Source organism: Phoca vitulina, unplaced genomic scaffold, assembly GCF_004348235.1.
Source record: "Phoca vitulina isolate PV1807 unplaced genomic scaffold, GSC_HSeal_1.0 scaffold61, whole genome shotgun sequence".
Classification (NCBI taxonomy): domain Eukaryota; kingdom Metazoa; phylum Chordata; class Mammalia; order Carnivora; family Phocidae; genus Phoca; species Phoca vitulina.
Window position 1 is genome coordinate 8,155,156 of NW_022589764.1, and position 27,754 is coordinate 8,182,909.

Genomic DNA, 27,754 nt, shown 5'->3' on the forward strand with positions numbered 1-27,754 from the left:
CAGGGAGACTGACGTGGGGCCTGATCCCAGGACCCTGGGATCATGACCTGAGCCGAAGGCAGAAACTTAATCGACAGAGCCACCCAGGCACCCCTGTAATTTAGTTTTTAATTTTGAACTTCTTTTTTTTTTTTTTTAAAGGTTTTATTTATTTATCTGAGAGAGAGAATGGGAGACAGAGAGCATGAGAGGGGGAGGGTCAGAGGGAGAAGCAGACTCCCCGCTGAGCGGGGAGCCCGATGCGGGACTTGATCCCGGGTCTCCAGGATCATGACCTGAGCCGAAGGCAGTCGCTTAACCAACTGAGCCACCCAGGCGCCCCAATTTTGAACTTCTTTTAAAAGATTTTATTTTTAAGTAATCTCCACACCCAACGTGAGGCTTGAACTCACAACCCTGGGATAAAGAGTCACTGACTGAGCCAGTCAGGTGCCCCTTTAATTGTGAACTCTTAAATGATGGAAGGAGTGCAGGATTCAATGCTGGAGTATAATTCAATGGGGATTTTCAGTATATTTTGGTGGGGATTTTTAAAGTTTCTTGCAAATATAAATCAAGCTTGCTCCAATTCCACAAGAACACCACCACAGTCTTTAGGATGGAGAAAAATCACTGGCTTTCCATGTGCTCCTATTTTGGCCTCTTCACTTAGACTACGAATCTTCTTCTCTTTCAAATCCATCACAGCTGCATTTATATCATCCACCTTGAGAAAAGGAAATAAATAAGGACACTTTTGAGATCACAAAAATACCAAACTATAAGATCTTAAGACCTAGAAGAAACTTTGCAAGCTCATGAGGTCCATCTCCTCTGCCTTTGGGTAGAATCATTCTTAAACCATCACAAAAATAAGCTTAATGCTTCCAGAAAAGGAAAAGAAGTTGGTAAATTTTCATAGATGAGCAACCACAATGCTTAAGAGTTTTCACCATTAGTAAACATTTCTCCTTATAACCTAAAAAATTTGTTACACTTTATAATATTTTCTTTTAGTTGTACTATTGGCAATACTACACATATTGTTTTTTCTTAAGAGCTCTGAGTTCCTAATTTATAATAGAGAGATGAGGCCTATATAAATGAGACAACAGAAGCTCTTTGCAGCATATGACACAGGTTATAGTAGGTATTCAAAATATAGGAGTGCTTCTCTGGATCCCCAAACCTCCCACCCGCCAAACCACCTAGTTATTACTTTTGAGATTAAAACTTCATATTTTCATGTAAATTACTATGAAATTGCCACCAAAATGTTTTTTCCCATTCTAAAAAATCCAAACATTTATAATTTTATAATTCTCTTCTAAATCATTTCTATTTTCTTCATATTTATTGGCAGTCTGGGAAAGGAGCAAATGTGTTTCTATATACTTTTTTTTAAAGATAGATAAATTTGATTTAATTAAAATTAATAACTTCTGTTCCTCCGAGACCCCCCAAAAGAGTGAAAAGGTGATGGGTATTTGTAATATGTATCTATTTTTTTTGTTATGTTAGTCACCATACATTACATCATTAATTTTTGATGTAGTGTTACAGGATTCATTGTGTATAACACCCAGTGCTCCAAGCAATATGTTCCCTCCTTAATACCCATCACCAGGCTAACCCATCCCCCCACTCCCCTCCCCTCTAAGACCCTCAGTTTGTTTCCCAGAGTCCATAGTTTCTCATGGCTCGTCTCCCCCTCTCAATCCCCCCCTTCATTTTTCCCTTCCTTCTCCTAATGCTATTCCTTATGTTCCACAAATAAGTGAAACCATATGATAATTGACTTTCTCTACTTGACTTATTTCACTTAGCATAATCTCCTCTAGTCTTACCCATGTTGATACAAAAGTTGGGTATTCATCCTCTCTGATGGCTGAGTAATATTCCATTGTATATATGGACCATATCTTCTTTATCCATTCGTCTGTTGAAGGGCATCTTGGCTCTTTCCACAGTTTGGCTATTGTGGACATTGCTGCTATGAACATTGGGGTGCATATGGCCCTTCTTTTCGCTACATCTGTATCTTTGGGGTAAATGTCCAGTAGTACAATTGCTGGGTCATAGGGTAGCTTTATTTTTAACTTTTTGAGGAACCTCCACAGTTTTCCAGAGTGGCTGTATCTATACACTTGATGAAAGAATGATGCTCCTCTATCTTGAAAAGTCATCCTTCTTAGACTGAGAACCCAGTAAATGGATGGAAAGCTATATGAAATCCCCTATTCCTAGGCAGTCATAAATCACCCTGGAGTTTAATAATCTAATGGCATTCTAAACATAAAAAAAAGCACAGAGAATATAATACCCATGTACCCAACATATAGATTTACAATTGTTCATATTGGGGCACCTTGGTCGCTCAATCATTAAGTGTCTGCCTTCAGCTCGGGTCGTGATCCCAGGGTCCTGGGATTGAGCCCTGCATTGGGCTCCCTGCTCAGCGGGAAGCCTGCTTCGCCCTCTCCCACTCCCCCTGCTTGTGTTCCCTCTCTTGCTGTGTCTCTGTCAAATAAATGAATAAAATCTTTGAAAAAAACAAAAACAATTGTTCATATTTATACAATCTGATTTTCAATGAGCCAAGGATTATAAACTAAATTCTAAAATTTGACAAACAACTGATAAGGAGGATACTAGATGTTACTATAAATAAATGACGATTTCTTCAAATAGTATACATCCTATTTGTACATTCCTGACGTTTCATTTTAAACTTGATAGCTATATCAAAGTCATGCCCAGACTATGATCATGGTTACTTCATGTATCTTGAAATAATTGGTCTACTCTCGTAACAGTAGAATTCCTCCTGATGGCTTATCTTTCCATATCTGGATATAATTAATGAATTTCATTCTATTGAATGTAACTTCTCTTTCCATTTTCCCAAAGTTAGTCTTAGTCTTTTCATTTTGAAATAATTAAAAAATTATGCAGTACATGAAAATTTAATCATCCAGATAAAGTTAAGTACCCATTTACGACCACCACTATCACTTTTCTCTCCAGAGGGAACTATTATCCTCAGTTCAGCACATGTTCCTCCAAATCCTGAAATAAACTTATAAACTTACATATATGTGTACTAGTAAAGAATTGGCTTTGTCTAAAGAGAGGTCTTGCTTCAATGTCTGGGAGATAATCTATGTAACCTGAGGGGAGTGTCTTTGTTTAGGGTAGAGGCTGACCAGATTGATTCTTAAAGTAGAGCTGGCCATACCCAAGTCTTAGGGTAGGGGCTGGCCATGCCAGAAACCATGAGATTTAAGGTAGGAGCTGTGGGTCACTTGGTATCAGTAGATCTGGAGACAGTTCAACCATGTCTTCAAAATTTAAGGTGAAATACGCTAAATAAATAAAAACAGATATATCCTAAAAATAAAATGAACAATCCACCAAGATGACGAAACAATCTTGACTCTGCATGTACCTAATAGTACCGCCTTGAAATACAGAAAGCAAACCGAACATGCATATTTCTCAGTCTCTCATACATCAAGCAAACAAAAGATTAAGGATAAAGACAAGCTGTAGTAGTTCTTTGACTGCTCTGGATATATGTGCCTTATCAGATATGTGATTTGCAAATATTCTCTTCCATTCTGTGAGCTGTCTTTACGCAAAACTTTTTAATTCTGATGAAGCCCAGTGTTATTACTTGTGCTTTTGGTGTTATATCTAAGAAACCATTCCTCGATTCAAGGTCATGAAAACTTATGCCTGTTTTTTCGAAGAGTTTTATAGCTTTAGCTCTTACATTTAGGTCTTTGACCCATTCTGAGTTAATTTTTATATATGGTGTACTACAGCTTTGTAGTGAAATGCTGTCTTGACCCAGTTCTGAGGCCCTGGCTAGAGGCTGGTCAGTTCTTCTCGAGCAACTGATAAAGTCCACATCCCAACCATTTCCCTTATCAGCCTTACACTCTTGAGCCATTATGTGCCCACTCTAATTGCCCCAGAGATAGATACCAGACAACCAGGTACAGTCCCTATGCCCCAGAGCCCACAGAATTATTCAAATTAGCCAATCTAAAGGGAGCCTATGAAACCTAACTAACCCCACCCCACTTGCCCCACTAAGCTGCCCCCTACAGCTCCAGTTTGCTGTTACTTTGTCCCCAGGTGCAATCCCATGTGGCCTACAGGGCAGCTTTCTCTCATTTGGAGTTCTAAGGAACAAAGAGTTTTGCTTTTCATCTATCCAAGTGTCACTGTATTGTGTCCCACCATCAAAAGAATCTTTAAATCTTATAAAACATAAGGTGTGAGGCATTCTTTTGCATGTGGCTATCTAGCTGTCCCAATGCCATCTGTTGAAAAGACTAGTCTTTCCCCATTGGATGGTCTTGCTACCTCTGTTGAAAACTTACTGTAAATATGAGGATTTATGTCCGAGTCTTAGCTCTGTTCTACTGATTTCTATGTCTATCTTTATGCTAGTACCATGCCATTTTGATTACTGTAGCACTGTATAAAGTTTTGAAATCAGGAAGTGTAAATCTTCCAACTTTGTTATTCTCTTTCAAGATTGCTTTGGCTATTTGGGATCCCTTGCATTTCCATACGAATTTTAGGATTAGTTTGTCCATTTCTACAAAGATGCCAGCTAGAATCTGATGGGGATTGCATTAACTCCATAGATCATTTTAGGGAATATTGCCATTTTTAACAATAGTCATATGATGCATGACATAGAATATCTTTCCATTTATTGAGGCCTTTTTAATCTTTCAACAATGATTTGTAGTACAATTTTCGCAGTTCTCTTGTTCAATTTATTCCTAAGTATTTCACTGTTTTTGATGCTATTATAAATGGAATTGCTTTCTTAATTCAATTTTCAGATGTGAGGGTTTTAAAAAAAAATCCAGATACATAATCTTTGCATTTTAATTGTTTAATCCATTTACATTTAATTAACATTCATATAGTTGAATTTGTGTATCATCTTATTTTTTTGTCTCATTAATACTTCATTCTTCCTTTCTTGACTTCTGTTGGTTAACCATGTATTTTTGAAGAAAAAAAAGAGAGTGAGTAAAACCAAGAAACAGATTCTTAACTATAGAGAATTGATGGTTACCAGAGGGGTGAAATAGGTGATGGGGATTAAGGAGTGCAACTTGTTGGGATGAGCACTGGGTATTGTATATAAGTGTTGAATCACTAAATTCTACACCTGAAACTAATATTACATTGTATGTTAACTAACTGGAATTTAAATAAAACCTTGGGGAAAAAACATGTATTTTTGTACTATTCAATTTTATCTTAATTATATTTTAGTTACCCCTTGCTTAATTTTCTTAACGATTGTTCTAGAGTTTACAATGTACATTTTAATCTTATTAGTGTACCACTTCATATATAAGAAACTTACAACAGTATACTTCCCTTTGCCCAATTCCCCTCCTTTATACTATTATCATAAGTTTTTCTTCTGTTATAAACCCTACATTTTAAAAATTTCAAATCAATTTTCTCTTACATAATTTAAGAAGAAAGTTATTTTATTTTAACCTACAAATTTACTATTTCTGGTGCTCTTCTTTCCTTGTAAAGATCTGAGTTTTCATTTGGTATTATTTCCCTTTATCCTAAAGGGATGAATACTGAAAGACATCCTGAATATTTCTTTGGTTTTTCTTGTAGTGCAGGTCTACTGGACAGGAATACTCTCATTTTTGTTCAACGTAAGATGTTTCCATTTCACTTTGATTTTTGAAGGATAGTTTCATCAATTGCAAAATTCTAGGATGACGGGTTGTTTTGTTTTAAACTTTTTGTAAGAGTAGTTTTGGGTTCAAAGCAAAATTGACCAAAGGTACAAAGATTTCATACATATAACCCCTGCCCCCACAAACGCATAGCTTCTGTCATTATCAACATATCCCATCAAAGTGTGATATTTGTTACAACCGATGAACCTATACTGACAGCATTATCACCCAAAGTGCAGTTCACCTTAGGGTCATTTTGGTGTTGTACATTCTATGGGTTTGGACAAATGTATTTATCATTATGGTATCACACAAGGTGTTTTCACCACCCTAAAAATCCTCTGTGCTCTGCATATTCATCCTTTCCCCCATCCCCAACCCCTGGTAACCACTTATCTTTTTACCATCTCCATAGTTTTGCCTTTTCCAGAATGTCATATAGTTAAACCACATAGTAGATAGCCTTTTCAGACTGGCTTCTTTCACTAGTAATATATATTTAAGATTCATCCATGTCTTTTCATGGCTTGATAGCTTCTTTCTTTCCAGTGTTGAAAATAATCCACTGTTTGGATGTACTAGTTTATTTACCCATTCCCTTACTGAAGGATCAGAGCAGTCTTTAATCTACGACTGATTCTCCTCACAGATAAGTCAGTCCTGAATACTCTACCCCATGTCCCATAAATCACAAGGACTTCCACTATGGTGGGTAAGAACACAAACTATTCCAATTGGTGTAAGGATTGTCCCCTCTAATCCTTTCAAAGTGTTCTATTCCCAACCTCAAGTAGCTTCCTCATATGCATGCATTGCTCAATATTCAGATGAAGACCTGAGAGGTACTGCAGATCTCTAGAAAACACTCTCTATGCAGCTCTCTTTCCCATACTTTATACTGCAAACTCAATCACCCTGGCCTCCCCAGACTCCCAACTTCTATTTCCTCAACTCAGGGAGACTGCTAACTCTCACTTGGATTCCCCTTCCTGCACTGCAGCCTCAAAACTCTCCCCAGCCAGTAAGCTGGGAAATAGTAGGGCTCATCTTGCTTCCCTTCTTTCAGGAATGTGTTGTGCCGTCTGATGTCCAATGCCAAAAATCATTCCATATATTTTGTTTAGATATTTTGCTTGTTTGTTTGAGGCAAATGGATAAATCTGGCCTCTGTTACATTATCTCAGCTAAATTAGAATTCCACATTGGCAGGGTTTTTTGTCAGTATCTAAAAAAATGTCATTACATATTATGTTATTTCATAATTTCTGTTGTCTTTTTTTTTTTTTTTCCTGATTGCTTTTAAGATTTTCTCATCTTTGGCTTTCAGCTTGACCATGGTGTGCTTAGGTATGGTTTTGTTTGAATTTGCCCTACTTGGGATTGCTGAGCTTCTTGAATCTGTGGGTTGATGTCTTACCTCAGATTGGTAGTGTACTTGCAGACTCTTCAATTATTGCTTCTTTTCTATTTTCTCTCTTCTCTTTTTCTGGGATTCCAACTATACAACTATAAAACCTTTGACCATGTTCTACATTTCTCTTATGATCTATTCCGGTTTTTTTCACCCTCCATATTTCTTCCTCTTGATTTTGGACTCTAGGCTCTAGAACTTAAGAAGATAAATTTCTGCTGTTTTAAGCCACCAAGTTTGTGGTAATTTATTACGGTATCCCTAGGAAACAAATACAACCAGTATATATCCATACTGAAATTGAACAAGTAAATAAATGCATGGCAGATGCTGGGAGTCAAGTTTCTCACTGTTGGAATGGGCAGTTATGAATATCAAAGAAGGCTCCAGGGTTCACATGGTAATGGGTTATAGTTAGAGACACCAGTATGAACTCATGAGTTCATGAGTATGTTATATATACATCATAAAATTTCTATCTGGTTATGTAAATAAATATCTATCTATCTATCTATCTATCTATCATCTATCTATCTCTCTAGTATATACACATATATGTCCTTGCTCTGTTAGCTCAAAAGGCCAATTAACAGTGACAGACACCCCAGTAACAACAAGCATACCAGAGCCCAGATCTTGGTTTCTAATACCATTCTCCAATAAAATGCACCAGGGCTCCTTGGAGAAATGTCTGGTTTTAGGCTAGGGCAGGGAATATAGATAATAAGTCTGGAGCATCTTGCAGTGCCAGAAAATAAGGAAGTGTGGGAGGAAAGCAAACAAAAAGATGGGGTACATCAGAGCCACAGGAGTCAACCCAAAGTGACCTTTTGACAAAGCTGGAACAATTTGAGCAACAAAATAAAGTGGTATTGGATTATAGCCCAAAGTATAAATAACTATAAATCTTCACTGATATAAATGTCTTAATGGATAAGTAACTTATTGAATAACGAATAATTAAATAAATAAACAGGGAAGAACAGACAAATCTCCCATTCAGGAAAATTCCAAATAATTTATGGAATTATCAAAGAGATGGAGCCTCTCTCTCCATCCCTTCAGTGTTGGCCTCATACAGTGACTTCCTTCCCAAGTTTATATTATGGAGAAGGGGGAAAAAAGTGTAACTTTACAGTGGAAAAACATGATGACATTTCCTCAGGTAGGGGATAAAAGTCAATATTAATAGTAATAAGTCATGTTGATAATATGTATCCTTGATGTGATGTGATGAGAATGACACTTTACCTCTGTGGTCTTCCTCCCCAAAACCAATAACCCTAGTCTATCTAATCATGAGAAAAATCTCAATTGAGGGACTTTTTACAAAATAACTGGTAATCCTCAAAAATATCAAGGTCATCAAAAACAAGGAAACTCTGAAAAAGTGTCACAGGCAAGAGGAGCTTAAGGAGACATGATAACTAAATGTAATGTGGTATCCTAGATGGGATCCTAGAACAGAAAAAGGACACTGGGTAAAAACTAAGAAAATCTAAATACAGATTTTAGGTAATAATAATGTTTATCAACTTGGTTCATCGATCGTGACAAATGTACTATACTAGCAAGAGGTTAATAACTTTTTTTTTTTTAAAAGGACCTAAAGAGATTAACAACCATTTGTAATAAGTGGACCTTGTTTGAGTCCTGATTAGAATAAGTCAACCTAGAGACATTTGTGAATCAAGCTAATAAATTTGCCTCATGTACTGTGTATAAGATGGTGAGAAAAGATTTATTTTTAATTTTGATCAATATGATAATGTCATCATGGTTAATTTTTTAGAGACACAAACTACATAAAGATGAAATGACGTTGTGATTCTTAAATAGTTTTAAGAAAAAAAAAAATAAAGCAAATGTGCCAAGATCTTAAAAATTGTTGAATCTGTGTGATGGGAATATGGGAGTTCATTACATTATTTTTTTCTACTTCTTATATGTTTGAAAAAATTTGTAACAGAATCATGACTTTTTTCCAAGTGCCCTTTTGGTAACTTCTACTCTAAATATAATCATGGATATTCTCATAGAACATTCTACCCAAGTACAAGTATCTACAATTCTGATGTTGCATCTCCATTTTTAGTATACTGCCTCTTCAGTATCTCTTAATTCAAGAAATACTTCTAAGACTTAATAAATTAGATTTATATTTTGAAAAAATGCCTACACTAACACAGACACTTAACAGGGCGCTTTGAGTTGACCCCTGTGTCTCTGATGCCTACATTAACATTGCATTAGCATCTATTTCTATTTCTGTTACTATTTCTATATTACTGATTTTGATTTTAAAGATCTTGTACCATATTCATCCTTTTGTTAGTGTTGCTATAAAATTTACAATTCTTCAGAAGTACTCCTAATATTTTGCTTGGCAGTAATAAAAACAATGAAAGAAAACTGTCTTAATTTTCTGAATTGAAAGTAGATGCATTATGTACTTTAAGGTTATAAGAAATGCAAAGCAATTTGATTTGGGAAATTAAGTCTTTCCCCCTAAGGAATAAAAATAACACAGTCAATAATAACCCATCTACAAATTTTTTATTTTACAGTCCTTTGTACAATTACAGTTATGCATCTTATAGCTCTGTATGACCTTGAATGCCATTAAGTGAAAATCTGGGCTATTTATTTCATCTTCTTATCAGCTTTTTTTTTTTTTTTTTGGTGGTAGTGGTTGTGGGGGTTGTACCTTGTATCTGGAAATTTATTTTGATTTTCTCCTGTCATTTGTAAATTAAGAGTGCCAGTACTCCAAATAAAAGATGTTTGGACTGTCACAATCGGAATTCAGAATCCTCAGGTAAATCTTATGCTCTCTTTGATCCTGAACTGCCTCATCTAAAAAATGTCAATGCAGTCTTACTTGTTTGAAGATAAGGAGTTGGACTAAGTAACATCTTTTTAAAAATCTTAAGGTATGTAATTCTCTGTGACCAAATTTTATGAACAATAGTGTGCTACTTAAACTTTTTTTATTGAGGTATAATTAACATACAACATATTAATTTCAGGTATACAATTATATTGATTCAATAATTCTACACTGAGCAATGTACAGAATAATGTGCTTTCAATGGTGCATATTTTGACTACTTCCAAAAATATAGGCTTTTTATTTTATATAATATTAGAATGATCCTAAATGATATCAATAATGAATGAAATTTAATCCTCAAATTGACATAAACCCATTAAAGTTAAAATGAAAAGTCTGGATAAAATATTTGTTTCAACTGTCTTCCCCCCCTCCCAAACTAAAAACTAAGTAAATCATGCAAACCTAACAATGTTACTTTGCATGGGGTTCACAGGGTTCTTGTGTATTCTTCAGAATTATGTCAGAAGGGCACAGATCACCTCAACTTCCACATTTGTTTAATTGACAGGATTCTTTTATTCTAAGAGGATCTCTTCTTTTCCTTCTTGTTTTTTCTTGGTAGTAAATTTGCATTTTCTTTTACAAAATGATGTTAGCAGTAGTTGGAAGTTTAGATTTTTTTTCCTTAACACAAAGTTTAAAACCTCATTAAGCTGTCTACTTTTTTTTGTTTTGTTCTGTTTTCTGGAAATGTTATCTTTCTATGAAACCCTCACATTTGGGAACTGGTGACATACAGATCACTCATGGAGCTTAGCTATCCCCTAGGGTTTATCATAAAGCCAAAAAGAGAATGGAACTTTTTAAAAAGCAGACTTTTCTGCCTTTTTGGTTGAAGAATAGACATTCCCCAGTATGCAAAAAATAAGTTGTCTTACTAGCCTTACAATTTTTCTTCATAAAGAATATATGCTCAATGGAAACAGATCTATAAAACATACAAAACCATAAACAAAAAAATAAGTCCTCTACTATGGGACTACTCAGAAAATAAAACTGCTGCATTTCTTTACACTTTTTTAAATCTTATTTTTTATTTTTATTTTTATTTTTTAAAGATTTTATTTATTTATTTGAGAGAGAGCACAAACTGGGTGGGGTTGAGGGAGAGGGACAAGCAGACTCCCCACTGAGCAGGGAGCTGGACGCGGAGCTCGATCCTAGGACCCTGGGATCATGACCTGAGCTGAAGGCACACACTTAACCCACTGAGCCACCCAGGCACCCCAATCCTATTTTTTACATAACATTTTTATCATGCGCTTTTCCCCATCAGCCTGGTGCAGGATTACCTCTAGATCAAATCTAATATCCTTTCTGTACTTGTAATGCCATTTCTCAGACTGGCAAACCTGACTCCCATGATCTTCACTATACTTATTTAATTAAACCCTCTAAGAAATTAGCCCTTATCCCTGCTGCTGTCCTTCCCGCAGCAATGTACTCTTCACCACGTGTGTCCCCTCCCCCCTCCATCTGAGCTCCCAATCACTACCCCACATCACCAGGCCCCCCGTGTGGAGGCCTCCTAACCCACTTGGGTTCGGGCACTCCCTGTGTAATAGTCCTCCTCACCTTGCTTGGGCCCCAACCTTGTGCACAGAATTGTCCCAAGGTGTACACATGCTTCTCGCTCTGTTTGGGCTCTGATTCCCTATACCTGCTTCCACGCCATGTGGATATCTGCCTCACCCTGCTCAGGCCCTGGCTCCCCATATCAGGCCACCTCATGCAAGAACATTTACCATCCCATCCCATTGGCTTCAATTCCCCACTCTGAGTCACCATCTCCCCCTGCACTGATACACTCCTCACAGGACTCAGGTCCTGACTCTACATGCAGGGTACCCCCCCCCCCCCCCCCACACACAGTGTTAATACCTCCCTCACACTATTTAGGCTTTTACACTCCATGATGCCCCCTCCCACCCACATGGATGCCACCCTCATGCTGCACTAGCCTCACCCTGCACTGGGCTAGCCTTCCATGCTGATGCCCTTCTCACGCTGATATCTGAAGCTGAGCTGTCTCCCTGCAGGTACACCCCGACCCCATCCTGTTCAGATACTGACACCCTGAGCTGGACCTCCTCATGCATGGGCATTTTACTCAGTCCCTGGCTTTCCCATGGCAGGCAGCTCCCACTTGCAGATGCTCTTCTTACCCAACTCTGGCCCCAATACCCTGCTCTGGGCTACTCCAGCTCTCCCCACAAACACGGAAATTATTTTGCTGTGTCCTACCTAAAGTCTTCAATACTGAATTGTTCAAGAAGAGAAAGGAAGGAAGGGGGAAAGAGCCATAATTATTCTGAATATTCTTTATTTTCCCTCTTGTTTTAGAAACTACAAAGTGATATTGGGCAAAACAAATAGATACACTAATCTTACCTTTAGTTTTACTTTGCCTTACACTTCTTTTTTGTTCTAATTTGCACTATTACTTATGTTCATTATTTTATATCTTATAAACTATATTTTGGTCAGTCACCCACCAATCCTCTGTGGAAAATGCAGGGCTTGTGTGAATAAATGAGGCACGCACAACTCCAGGAAGATAGGGACTCTGTGTTTTGTTCAGCTACATATCTCCAGCACCTAAGGCAGCGAGGATCAGAGTGAAACTGAAAATACTTAACAATGAGCAATATAATGCAGACAAAGACACGAACCAAATAGAATAGAGGGGAACTTGTTGGGGATCAGTTCTGGAAGACCCCTGCTGAAAGTGTTAATGAATTGTGTGTATGTGCGCATGTACATGAAAATGAAACCAAAAGCCAACTTTGACAGAAAGCTGTTGATAAGTTGGTGAGAAACTAATTCACGTATGAGAAAAAAGTACATTTTGTCTAAAATCTGTTAAGTCAACTAAAAGCTATGATGTCTGCCCATAGCAGGCACACTGCTAAACCAGAGGTTTTATATGAGGTCCAAGTGGGAAAGAATATAAAGTATCCTGGTGATAATTACAGAGGAGAAAGTCACTTCTCTGATGGGGTGTATTTAACATTTCAAAAGAAGGAAGGGCATTAAGAAATAAGTGGCTAAGAGCCATAAAGCTATAGAAGATTGTGAGCATTTTCAGAAGACACATTTCTGAATGTTGCCTATCCCCCAAACAGGAAAAGCCAAAGTCACTGGTTTTTAAATATCACTGTGTAGATGATATTTATCATTTTCTACCTTATCAAGCACCCATCTCGAATCTCCTTATATTTACAAAGGCCAGATAGGTTACTTCCTCATGCATATGAGAATGCTGCTGGTTCCCACTTCTGGATCTTTGAAAATAAAATCATTCTATAGCATTTAGAAGTTTCCCACATTTTCCTTTTGCTTAGAACACATTAGTATATTGATGGCTATACACTTGTCCATGGATTCTTTGCTGCCCCTCCCATCAAGAGGCAGGGTCTATGTCCTCTTCTCTTGCAGGTGGTCTGCCTGAAAAGCTTGTGTATGACCAAGAGACTGGTGTGGGACTTCAGAGGCTGGGACAGAAATGGCCATGTGGTCCCGCCTGGCTCTCCTGGGACACTCACTCTGGGGGAAGCCAGATGCCCAGTAAGAAGTCCAACTATCCTTAAAACTACCATCAGCAGTTGAAGCTGAACAGGCTACATGCAGGTGCTCCTACTGGAAGGCCTGGCCAAGCACCCATCTGCTGGCTGGAATCAACCGCCACCTCAAATGAAGCGAGCCTTCACATGACTGTACCCCCAGCCAGCATTTGACTGTAAGCACATGAGAGATCCCAAGTTAGAATTGCCTGGCAGAGCCCTCCCCCAAACTCCCAGCCCACAAAATCCTAAGCAAAATCAAATAGTTGTTGTTTGCCACCCCAAAGTTGTAGGATAATGCATATCAATGGCAACAGTAACTGTAATGACCAAGGAAGTATTTTTCTGACCAATTCTATTACTTTTTGTACCTTCAGTAAAAGGCAATTTCAGACCCAAGTGGTATTAGCCAGAACAGACTAGGTTACACCGTGCTCAAATAATTTACCCTGAAGAGTCAATGGGATGGAAGGTATGCCAGATATCTTCCACTCGCCCCTTTGGTTTCCCTCTTTGCTGTGTGTTCCACTCTGCTTCATAACGCTCTGTGTGTCAGGAAGTTTATCTGCATTCAAAAACTTGCTTTTCCTCTGGGTCCACTATCAGGAAGATAGGAGGGTGGGGGATGGGTGAAGTGGGGATATTTAGTCCCCTGGCCCCGCCCTGCCCAGTTTCCCTGGCTTGCTCCCTCTAACGAAGGCCACCATTCTTGTTTAGAGACCTGCTCAGTACACTTCCCTCGGTAGGTCCTGGTAATGGTCCTTCACTTGCCCCTTCAGACTTAGAGGTTCTAACAGTCCCCATCCCAACCCAGAGCTAGCCTTAAGGATACTGTGCCATGTACTATTGACTACCTAAACTTTGCCCATGTCTTATAAGGAATTCCCTTACTAAACTCTCCTAGAATCACCCAGTTGAATATGCCATGCATTTCTTGCTGTTTTCCTAATCCTGTATCTGTGATTATAAGAATCATTAAATATGTCTTTACATTAAAAAAGAAAATTTACCCTGAAATCTCAGTGGCTTCGTTCAACAGAAGTGTGTCCTGTTTAAGGATAGGTGAGGAATTCTGCTCTATCTGGTGAGTCAGGGAATCAAACCCCTGCATGTGATGACGACTTCATTTCATAGACTGCGGCAGCAGGCGACACTAACTCTCCTATGTTTCCATCCTACAGCATAACGTCATTCAGAAAAAGTGTCATGCTATTCTGGCAATACCATTTTTTCAAAATTACCAAGTGCAGCATAGATGGGCGGTCTCCAATACGCCTTCCCCTTTTCCTCCTTTTAATTAGAGCAATAGTGCAAGTTTTAGGAGGGTACCTAACCGCCTGACTACAGCCCGCACTTGCAGCCCAGAGTACCATGTGACGAAGCTCGGGCCAATGGGACATGAACAGGAGTGATATGTGTAATTTCTAGATCCTCTCTTTTGCCTTGTATGCTCTCTCTGCCTTCCCTCCCCTCTGGGACACCTCACTTTTAGACTGAGAAGAGAAAAATAAAATCCATCTATCCATCTACCTAGTTAAGCCACTTTATTTTTTACAGAGAGCAGAGAACAATGACTGGGGGTGTCAAACTAACTTAGCAACTAACTTTTCACACCTTTTCCTATTGCACACCTTCATTTTATACTGACATACATTTTCATTTCCCCCTTTTAATCTGTACTTTTGAATTCGCTGTTACAGTACTGAACTTCCACTGTTCTTTACTTAACTGAACTCTAACTCACATGGCAGCTTCCTTTGAAGGCCTGGACTCTCTGATGTGGAACACAGACACTGTAGTGTGGGAGAGGGAAGAGTCAATTCAAAGGTTGATGATCCTGCTTCTCATCCTGGGGGGGTGTCTTAGACAAACCCTTCGACAAGTCCACTGAAATAAAGACTTGCAGCCAAAATTAACCTCCTAAAAAAGGTGTAAAGGTTAAATATTAGGCTTGTTTATCTACTAACATGTTATGGCTTCCCCACCTCAAATTTTAAACTTAGCCAATAGAATGGAGGCAATGTGGTACCATGGCTAATAGTGCAGAGATCCTGGAATCAGAACAAATCTCGTTTGACTCTCAGCCTTCCCACTTACTACTAATTTGACTATGGGCAAGTTAACTGTCAAAGGTGAGTAGAATAGCTCATAGAGTAGCTGTAAAAATTAAAGAAAATAGTACACACTGAGTACTTGGTATACTGCCTGAGGATTCAATGGGAGCTGTTAGTATAACTGTTCCTTTGCATATGCTAGTCCCTCTGCATGGAATACCCTTCTCCTCTTGTTGATCTGGGGAATTCCTTCACATTCATTACAACTCATGCCCTGTGATACCCTCTCACCTCCTCCGCTGGCCGGGAGAACCTGCCCTTATTGATGTTACAGAGAAGACGTATATATTAATTCTGTTTTATCAGAGGATAGTGTACTTGCCTGTTTAAATAGCTGCCCCCTCCTCACTGTGTGCATGGTCCGTTTCTTCTTCATTGCTGAATCCCACTACTCAGTGGAGTACCCACTGTAGGTTCTCAAATACGTTTGCAAAATGAACTGAATAAATCCTTGAATTCACTCTAGAATCAACCCCCTTCTCTTCTAGATTAGGAATGAGGCCTACCAATTAATTATGCCATTCTTTCTATCAAAAGAATTGTCCTATCAAAATAATTTAAAGTGAAGCATAATTAGTATTGCTGATATTACAAAAAGCAGTTATCTGAACATGAGTATCTACAGATACAGGCTCTCTAATGAGAATGTTCTTGTCTAACATTTCAAGTTTTCCTTGGGAATTGTAAGCAGATGCAATTGAAAGGTCTTAAAAATCACGGTCAGTAATTGAAAATGTATTGCTATTGTAATAAGGAACAAGTTATTAGAATTTAAAGGATAGAAAATAATCATAAGAATTTAGCATGTATATAGAAATTCTTACTCTATAAAGTCTTTTCACCTTCTTCTAATTGCCTTGTGAGAGTGAAAGCAGCTGTATTCCTATTACATGGGAGGTTATGTATAATCAATAAATACTATAATAAAGATGAAAATCTATTTTGGCCAGCTTTGGTGGCCTTTGTTGTGGCTGTTAAATCCAGACTTCAATAAAATACATTATTATTATTATTTAGTTTTCTAGAGGGAAAGAGAATATATCCATGGATCCATCTTTGAGTAAGACCAATATTACCATTCCCTTTAAAGAACTTAATACCAGTTTCTGATGACAGTGACAATATGTAGTCTTAAAGAGTAAAAGACAGTTTGGTGGGGGGTGGGAGGCATGGGGTGGCTGGGTGACAGACATTGGGGAGGGTATGTGCTATGGTGAGTGCTGTGAATTGTGCGAGACGGTTGAATCACAGACCTGTACCTCTGAAACAAATAATACATTATATGTTAAAAAAAAGAAGATAGTAGGAAGGGAAAAATGAAGGGGGGGAAATCGGAGGGGGAGATGAACCATGAGAGACTATGGACTCTGAGAAACAAACCGAGGGTTCTAGAGGGGAGGAGGTTGGGGGGATGGGTTAGCCTGGTGATGGGTATTAAAGAGGGCACGTATTGAATGGAGCACTGGGTGTTATACGCAAACGATGAATCATGGAACACTACATCAAAAACTAATGATGTAGGGGCAGAGCAAGATGGCGGAGGAGTAGGAGACCTGGATTTCGTCTCCTCTCAGGAATTCAGCTAGATAGGGATCAAACCATTCTGATTACCTACAAACTCAACAGGAGATCGAAGAAAAGAATAGCAACAACTCTCTGAACAGAAAAGTGACCACTTTCTGGAAGGTAGGATGTGCGGAGAAGTGAATCCGAGGCGATATTCGGGAGGATAGACGGCGGGGGAGGGGCCTCCGTAGGCCGCTTCTGGCAAGTGATAGAGCCACAGAGCACAAAATCGGAACTTTTAGAAGTCGGCTCCGCTGAGGGATGTCACTCTGGTGGCTAAGTGGGGGTGGAACCCTCGCGGGACAGTGTAGTCTCAGGACCCTCGGGGTCACAGAAAGACCGGGGGTGCCTGAGTGCGGCAGAGCTCCCAGGTATCGGAGCAGGGAAGCCAGCTGCAGAGACGGAGCCCAGGCGCGGGCTCTCAGCTCGGGGTTGCCATAAACCGTGATCCGCAGCACAGTCGGGCCACTGCGCTTCCAGCAGGGACCCAACAAGCGGCAGATCCGGGGAGACTCACCTTCTTCCCCGGGGAGGAGCGGCGCGGGAGCGCACCGCGGGGATCTGCTGGGTTTGGAGACTCCACCTGGGCTCGGGTGCCAGAGATAGAAACGCGTGGTCACAGGCCCGGTGAGCACGGAGTGCAGCCGGAGACCGGGGAGACGGGAGTGACTGACTGCTTTTCTCTTGGGGCTCACTGAGGAGCGAGACCCCGAGTTCTCGGCTCCTCCGGGGCGGAGATTGGGAGGCCGCCATTTTCACTCTCCGCCTCCAAAGCTGTACGGAAAGCTTGCAGGGAACAAAAGCTCCGGAGAGCAAACCCGAGCAGATTACTTAGCCCGGACCCGGGCAAGGGCGGGGCAATTCTGCCTCCGGCAAAGACATTTGAGAACCACGGCAACAGGCCCCTCCCCCAGAAGATCAGCGAGAACAGCCAGCCAAGACCAAGGTTACCGATCAGTGAGAACGGCAGAACTCCTGCGCTAAGGGAATACTGCACACAGAATTCATGGCTTTTTTACCATGATTCTTTAGTCTTTCAAGGTTAATTATTTTTTTAACTGTCTTTTTTTCTTTTTTCTTTTTTTGAATTTTTCTTTTTCCCTTTTTCAACCAACATCTTATCAATCCCTTTTTTAAAAAAACATTTTTATTTTTCATTTTTAGAGTCATATTCTATCCCTTCATAGTAGTTACCCGTATTTTTGGCATATATATATATAAGTTGTTCTCTCTTTAAAATCTTGAGATAGTTTCTTCTAACAGATCAAAATACACTCTAAATCTCTAGTGTATGGTTTTTTTCTACTCCCCTGCCTGATCACATTCTCTCCCTTTTTTCTTTTTTCTTTTTTAAATCCTCTTCTTTCTTTTTTCAAACAAATTATCAATTCCTTTTATAAAATTTTTTATAATTTCCATCTTTACAGTCATATTCCATCCCTTCATCATATCAACCCTTATTTTTGTACATATATAAGTTTTTCTTTCTTTAAAATTTTGGGAGGCACTTTCTTTTAACAGACCAAAATACATCCAAAATCTAGTGTGTGGCACTGATCTATAAACCAGCCTGATCATATTTGATCACATTCTGTTTTTGTTTTGTTTTGTTTTGTTCTGCTTTTGTTTGTTTTTATCTTTATCTTTTTCTTTTTTCTTTTTTTCTTTTCTTTTCTTTTTTCTCTCTTTCCCTTTCTTTTCCCACTGCTTCAGGTCTTTTCTGATTTGTTTAGAGTATACTTTCTGGGGACGTTGTTACCCTGCTAGCATTTTGTTCTCTCATTAATCTATTCTCCTCTGCACAAAATGACAAGACGGAAAAAATCACCTCAACAAAAAGAACAAGAGGTAGTACCGACTGCCAGGGACCTACTCAATACGGACATTAGTACAATGTTGGATCTAGAGTTTAGAATCATCACTTTAAAGATACTAGCTGGGCTTGAAAAAAGCATGGAAGTTATTAGAGGAACCCTTTCTGGAGAAGTAAAAGAACTAAAATCTAACCAAGTAGAAATCAAAAAGGCTATTAATGAGGTGCAATCAAATATGGGGGCGCTAACTGCTAGGATAAATGAGGCAGAAGAGAGAATCAGTGAGATAGAAGACCAAATGATGGAAAATAAAGAAGCTGAGAAAAAGAGAGATAAACAACTACTGGATCACGAGGGCAGAATTCGAGAGATAAACGATACCATAAGACGAAACAACATTAGAATAATTGGGATCCCAGAAGAAGAAGAAAGAGAGGGGCAGAAGGTATAATGGAGCAAATTATAGCAGAGAACTTCCCTAATTTGGGGAAGGAAACAGGCATCAAAATCCACGAGGCACAGAGAACCCCTCTCAAAATCAATAAAAATAGGTCAACACCCCGACATCTAATAGTAAAACTTACGAGTCTCACAGACAAAGAGAAAATCCTGAAAGCAGCTCGGGAGAAGAGATATGTAACCTACAATGGTAGAAACATTAGATTGGGAACAGACTTATCCACAGAGACCTGGCAGGCCAGAAAGGACTGGCAGGACATATTCAGAGCACTAAATGCGAAAAATATGCAGCCAAGAATACTATATCCAGCTAGGCTGTCATTGAAAATAGAAGGAGAGATAAAAAGCTTCCAGGACAAACAAAAACTAAAGGAATTTGCAAACACGAAACCAGCCCTACAAGAAATCTTGAAAGGGGTCCTTTAAGCAAAGAGAGAACCTAAAAGCAACATAGACCAGAAAGGAACACAGACAATATACAGTAACAGTCACCTTACAGGCAATACAATGGCACTAAATTCCTATCTTTCAATAGTTACCCTGAATGTAAATGGGCTAAATGCCCCAATCAAAAGACACAGGCTATCAGATTGGATTAAAAAACAAGACCCATTGATATGCTGTCTGCAAGAGACTCATTTTAGACCCAAAGACACCCCCAGATTGAAAGTGAGGGGGTGGAAAACCATTTACCATGCTAATGGACACCAAAAGAAAGCTGGGGTGGCAATCCTTATATCAGACAAATGAGATTTTAAACCAAAGACTGTAATAAGAGATGAGGAACGACACTATATCCTACTTAAAGGGTCTATCAAACAAGAAGATCTAACAATTGTAAATATCTATGCCCCTAACATGGGAGCAGCCAATTATATAAGGCAATTGATAACAAAAGCAAAGAAACACATAGACAACAATACAATAATAGTGGGGGACTTTAACACCCCCCTCACTGAAATGGACAGATCGTCTAAGCAAAAGATCAACAAGGAAATAAAGACTTTAAATGACACACTGGACCAAATGGACTTCACAGACATATTCAGAACATTCCATCCCAAAGCAACAGAATACACACTCTTCTCTAGTGCCCATGGAACATTCTCCAGAATAGATCACATCCTAGGTCATAAATCAGGTCTCAACCGGTACCAAAAGATCGGGATCATTCCCTGCATATTTCCAGACCACAATGCTTTAAAACTAGAACTCAATCATAAGAGGAAAGTCGAAAAGAACTCAAATACATGGAGGCTAAAGAGCATCCTACTGAAGAATGAATGGGTCAACCAGGAAATTAAAGAAGAATTAAAAAAATTCATGGAAATCAATGAAAATGAAAACACAACTATTCAAAATCTTTGGGATACAGCAAAGGCAGTCCTAAGAGGAAAGTATATAGCAATACAAGCCTTTCTCAAGAAACAAGAAAGGTCTCAAGTACACAACCTAACCCTACACCTAAAGGAGCTGGAGAAAGAACAGCAAATAAAGCCTAAACCCAGCAGGAGAAGAGAAATAATAAAGATCAGAGCAGAAATCAATGAAATCGAAACCAAAAGAACAGTAGAACAGATCAACAAAACTAGGAGCTGGTTCTTTGAAAGAATTAACAAGATTGATAAACCCCTGGCCAGACTTATCAAGAAGAGAAGAGAAATGACCCAAATCAACAAAATCATGAATGAAAGAGGAGAGATCACAACCAACACCAAAGAAATACAAACAATTCTAAGAACATATTATGAGCAACTCTACGTCAGCAAATTAGATAACCTGGAAGAAATGGATCCATTCCTAGAGATGTATCAACTACCAAAACTGAACCAGGAAGAAATAGAAAACCTGAACAGACCTATAACCACTAAGGAAATTGAAGCAGTCATCAAAAATCTCCCAACAAGCAAAAGCCCAGGCCAGATGGCTTCCCAGGGGAATTCTACCAAACATTTAAGGAAGAATTAATACCGATTCTTCTGAAACTGTTCCAAAAAATAGAAATGGAAGGAAAACTTCCAAACTCATTTTATGAGGCCACCATTACCTTGATCCCAAAACCAGACAAAGACCCCATCAAAAAGGAGAATTACAGACCAATATCCTGATGAACATGGATGCAAAAATTCTCACCAAAATACTAGCCAATAGGATCCAACAGTACATTAAAAGGATTATTCACCACGACCAAGTGGGATTTATCCCTGGGCTGCAAGGTTGGTTCAACATCCGCAAATCAATCAACGTGATACAATACATTAACAAAAGAAAGAACAAGAATCATATGATCCTCTCAATAGATGCAGAAAAAGCATTTGACAAAGTACAGCATCCTTTCTTGATCAAAACTCTTCAGAGTATAGGCATAGAGGGTACATACCTCAATATCATAAAAGCCATCTATGAAAAGCCTACAGCGAATATCATTCTCAATGGGGAAAAACTGAGAGCTTTCCCCCTAAGGTCAGGAACGCGGCAGGGATGTCCACTATCACCACTGCTATTCAACATAGTATTGGAAGTCCTAGCCACAGCAATCAGACAACAAAAAGAAATCAAAGGCATCCAAATCGGCAAAGAAGAAGTCAAACTCTCACTCTTTGCAGATGATATGATACTTTATGTGGAAAATCCCAAAGACTCCACCCCAAAACTGCTAGAACTCATACAGGAATTCAGTCAAGTGGCAGGATATAAAATCAATGCACAGAAGTCAGTGGCATTCCTATACACCAACAACAAGTCAGAAGAAAGAGAAATTAAGGAGTCGATCCCATTTACAATTGCACCCAAAACCATAAGATACCTAGGAATAAATCTAACCAAAGAGGCAAAGGATCTGTACTCAGAAAACTATAAAATACTCATGAAAGAAATTGAGGAAGACACAAAGAAATGGAAAAACGTTCCATGCTCATGGATTGGAAGAACAAATATTGTGAAGATGTCAATGCTACCTAGAGCAATCTACACATTCAATGCAATCCCCATCAAAATACCATCCACTTTTTTCAAAGAAATGGAACAAATAATCCTAAAATTTGTATGGAACCAGAAAAGACCCCGCATAGCCAGAGGAATGTTGAAAAAGAAAAGCAAAGCTGGCGGCATCACAATTCCGGATTTCCAGCTCTACTACAAAGCTGTCATCATCAAGACAGTATGGTACTGGCACAAAAACAGGCACATAGTTCAATGGAACAGAACAGAGAGCCCAGAAATGGACCCTCAACTATATGGTCAACTCATCTTTGACAAAGCAGGAAAGAATGTCCAGTGGAAAAAAGACAGTCTCTTCAACAAATGGTGTTGGGAAAATTGGAGAGCCACATGCAGAAGAATGAAACTGGACCATTTCCTTACACCACACACAAAAATAGACTCAAAATGGTTGAAAGACCTCAATGTGAGACAGGAGTCCATCAAAATCCTAAAGGAGAACACAGGCAGCAACCTCTTCGACCTCAGCCACAGCAACTTCTTCCTAGAAACATCGCCAAAGGCAAGGGAAGCAAGGGCAAAAATGAACTCTTGGGACTTCATCAAGATAAAAAGCTTTTGCAAAGCAAAGGAAACAGTCAACAAAACCAAAAGACAACGAACAGAATGGGAGAAGATATTTGCAAATGACTTATCAGATAAAGGGCTAGTATCCAAAATCTATAAAGAACTCATCAAACTCAACACCCAAAGAACAAAGAATCCAATCAAGAAATGGGCAGAAGACATGAACAGACATTTTCCCAAAGAAGACATCCAAATGGCCAACAGACACATGAAAAAGTGTTCAATATCGCTCGGCATCAGGGAAATCCAAATCAAAACCTCAATGAGATACCACCTCACACCAGTCAGAATGGCTAAAATTAACAAGTCAGGAAACGACAGATGTTGGCGGGGATGCAGAGAAAGGGGAACCCTCCTACACTGTTGGTGGGAATGCAAGCTGGTGCAGCCACTCTGGAAAACAGTATGGAGGTTCCTCAAAAAGTTGAAAATAGAGCTACCATATGACTCAGCAATTGCACTACTGGGTATTTACCCCAAAGATACAAAAGTAGGGATCCGAAAGGGTACGTGCATCCCGATGTTTATAGCAGCAATGTCCACAATAGCCAAACTGTGGAAAGAGCCAAGATGTCCATCGACAGATGAATGGATAAAGAAGAAGTGGTATATATATACAATGGAATATTATGCAGCCATCAAAAGGAATGAGATCTTGCCATTTGCAACGATGTGGATGGAACTGGAGGGTATTATGCTGAGCGAAATAAGTCAAACAGAGAAAGACATGTATCATATGACCTCACTGATATGAGGAATTCTTAATCTCAGGAAACAAACTGAGGGTTGCTGGAGTGGGGGGTGGGGTGGGAGGGATGGGGTGACTGGGTGATGGACATTGGGGAGGGTATGTGCTCTGGTAAGTGCTGTGAACTGTGCAAGACTGTTGAATCTCAGATCTGTACCTCTGAAACAAATAATGCAATATATGTTAAGAAAGAAAAAAAGAAGAAGAAGAATGGAGCAGGAGGGGAAGAATGAAGGGGGGGAAATCGGAGGGGGAGAAGAACCATGAGAGACAATGGACTCTGAAAAACAAACTGAGGGTTCTAGAGGGGAGGGGGGTGGGAGGATGGGTTAGCCTGGTGATGGGTATTGGGGAGGGCACGTTCTGCATGGAGCACTGGGTGTTATGCACAAACAATGAATCCTGGAACACTATATCTAAAACTAATGATGTAATGTATGGGGATTAACATAACAATAAAAAACTAATGATGTAATGTATGGTGATTAACATAACATAATAAAATTTTAAAAATGCAAAAAAAAAAAAAAAGACACTTTGTAAAAGAGAAATTTGAAACACCAAACATTGAAATAAAATACCTCAATGCAGATATGATGCATTCCTCCAGCCTTGTTTTTCTGTAGAAAAGCTGCAACTGGACTGTCATTTCCCAACGGATGAAGCAGCTCCATCTTGGTGTTTCCCAGGTTGACAAAAACAACAGATACTCCGTGCTCAGGAATAGGGACCGTCTCACTTACCTGGGCCCCCAGAACATTCTTATAAAATGCCTTGGCTTTTTCCAAGTCTGGCACTGCAATTGCTACATGATTGAGTCGACCCAGGTTCCACATAGGACCTGCCACTTGAAGCGAGGACTGTGATGTGGAAAAAGTTCTTACTTTTGGAACTGGAGTCTTAAGTCTGGAATAAAGCCCTGAAAAATGGAACAGCCATTGATATCCTTCTTTTGAGAATTAATGGATTTATAAAATTAATTTTTTAAAAAACTAAATGCATAATACATGTAAAAATCATTTATATACCTATTCTGGTTTTAGTTACTGAAATTAAATCAGAGAGATAAATGGAAAAACTATGTCAAAATTACTCTGCTCCGAAACAACTGTCTGGAATCAAAAAATTAATTCTGAGCTTTATAGATTTAAAACAAAGATGGCATTTTTCATGATAATTTCTATTTACTGATAACACTTAAAGGATAAATGCACAGCATTAAGAATTACTTGCTATTCTCTGCATTTCACAAGAGGTAAGTTTGAATGTGACAGTGAAACAACACACATTTAATGATGAGAACAAGTAATTTTCTTCCCTACCTATAACCAATTTTTTTGTCTTATAGTAATACGTATTAAAGTCATGACCATTACAGTGCTTTTTAATGTGATTTTTTTTTTGAATGATTACTAAGGAAAATATCTCATTGTTGGGAGAAAAACAAGCAAAGATTAAGATTGTCCTTAAACTTGTGAGAATTCCCTCTGAAATCAGATTTTTAAAAACTGTTTCTTTTTGTAATTTTGAAGAATTAGAAGCAGAACTGCTTCTGAATGTGAAGAAATTGCTTTCATTTAGAAACAGAAGAGACTTGTAATGTGTTCTCCCTGTGGATTACTGCTTCCCCAGTCCCCAACACACTGGATTTTAAGAGCCAGATTCTCCCCAGAACTAAAACTATATACATATATGAGGTCTAAAAATAATCTTGTAAAACTACATCACTTAATAAAAAAAGGTACAAAATAGCAAATTGAAGAACACATATTCTAAACAATTAGATTTAGCTCTTAATGGAAAATACATTAAACAGGGGCGCCTGGGTGGCTCAGTCGTTAAGCGTCTGCCTTCGGCTCAGGTCATGATCCCAGGGTCCTGGGATCGAGCCCCGCATCGAGCTCCCTGCTCGGCGGGAAGCCTGCTTCTCCCTCTCCCACTCTCCCTTCTTGTGTTCCCTCTCTCGCTATCTCTCTCTCTGTCAAATAAATAAATAAAATCTTAAAAAAAAAAAAAAAAAAAAGAAAATACATTAAACAGTACTTAGTATCACAGAGCTCTAGCTAACAAATAATTAATTCCCCTTTACTGAAATTATTGATAATGAGATTAAAGTGACACTATTTAAGACCACAAACCTTGTGGGGAACTGCAGTCTCATGTGTGTAGTCTTTCAACCCCCACTCAACCGCCTAAGGATGAAAACTTCCTTACCAAGAGATAAAGAGCCCATACGGCCTGTGCAGGGCTTATCATCTTGCCCTGGGAGTATCTTTCCCTCTTTCAGGCTCAATGAATGCTCTTTGGTCTCAGCTTAAAGTGTGTGCGTCATGTGTTACATGAGTCCTCGCTGTTATATCAGTCCTCTGCAGAGAGGGGACAGCACAAGAGGAGTGTGCATAGGTAAACTGTCCTGCATGGCCACTGGGAGAAACTCATTGGCAATGGTGGACCAACACCCACTATTAAAGGTAAACTTGCTCTGTTTCCTTTCTATGTAAGTAAAGCACTGTTCCATCTACTGCTTGTGTTTTCTTTGAAGACTGACACCAAGACACAACGGGGAGAAGTGTTTAGAGTCCTCCCCTGGGATTGGTAACCAGTGTATGGTACTGCTTGACAAACGTGATGCATTATAGGTCAGTAGAAGGCAAAATTCAGCCTAAGATAGTCTTCTGCTATGCTCGAGCCTGTATTACTGATTATGGAAATACCCAAAGGTTGTCATTATCAATAGGCTGACACAGCTCAGTTCTATGGACTCACTGTATTTTGAAATTCAAGTGTATTCAAAACTAGTACGTACATACATAAATGTACAATTGAAAGTAAATTTCATGAAAAGCATACCTAACCCTCAATAGATGTGATGTGCTCTGATATTTTCTACTCTGTTGTATTTTATTTTAGTTTTTAAAAAAATTCTGGTACTACCCACTAAATATCTATGTTGCTAAGTTTGCTGTAAAGATTAGATATTTGGTATAAAAATATAATACGGTGCCAGACATACATAATGGGTACACAATAAATTCGGCCACTCTCATGATGATCATTTGCTAACTGAGTAGTATGCAGGGTAATCTGTGGAGACCAAGTAACTATCTCAAGAGCATGGTGACAGTGAATTTTAAAAATGCTAACCACCGGGGTGCCTGGGTGGCTCAGTCGGTTAAGCATCTGCCTTTGGCTCAGGTCATGATCCCAGGGTCCTGGGATCAAGCCCCGCATCGGGCTCCCTGCTCAGCGGGGAGCCTGCTTCTCCCTCTCCCTCTGCCTACCTGCCTGTCTGCCTACTGTGATCTCTCTCTCTCTCTGTCAAATAAATAAATAAAATCTTAAAAAAAAAAAATGCTAACCACTAACAAACTGTTCTTCCCTTGCATCTCTACTATCTGTGCATCTGCAATGAAAGTTCAATACAGAACGTATTTGTATTAAAAAAAAAAAACATTGTAGGTAAGGGCAATGATCTTTAGAGTAAAATGCACATCAAAAGAAGTCGTTTGCTCTGTGAAATCTTAAGGGTATCAAATATTGATTCTAGGTATTTCTGAATTCTCTTTATCAGTGGTTTTCTGTTTTTTTTTTTTTAGATTTTATTTATTTATTTGAGAGAGAGAGACACAGCGAGAGAGGGAACACAAGCAGGGGGAGTGGGAGAGGGAGAAGCAGGCCTCCTGCCGAGCAGGGAGCCCGATGCAGGGCTCAATCCCAGGACCCTGAGATCATGACCTGAGCCGAAGGCAGACGCTTAATGACTGAGCCACCCAGGCGCCCCATCCTTATCAGTGTTATCTTTATAAGAATTGGGGCAGCTAGCTGGTGGTTCTTTGGCAGGCATCCTATTACCAGCAATGGAACACATGGAAATATCAAAGGAAGAAACTACAAGA

At 39.1% G+C, this 27,754-nt stretch overlaps 1 protein-coding gene across 2 annotated transcripts in view; it reads right to left on the reverse strand.

The window, feature by feature from the left end:
- Positions 1-345: 345 nt before the first annotated feature.
- The window catches only part of MCEE (methylmalonyl-CoA epimerase), a 35,370-nt gene continuing 7,961 nt past the window's right edge, over positions 346-27,754 (reverse strand). For both annotated transcript variants that reach the window (XM_032391243.1, XM_032391242.1), the window contains exons 2-3: positions 24,440-24,777; positions 346-706 (exon numbers count right to left, since the gene is read on the reverse strand). In XM_032391243.1, the coding sequence (XP_032247134.1) occupies positions 554-706; positions 24,440-24,777 (491 nt within the window). In that variant the 3' untranslated portion in view covers positions 346-553. The remainder of the gene's footprint in view (positions 707-24,439; positions 24,778-27,754) is intronic.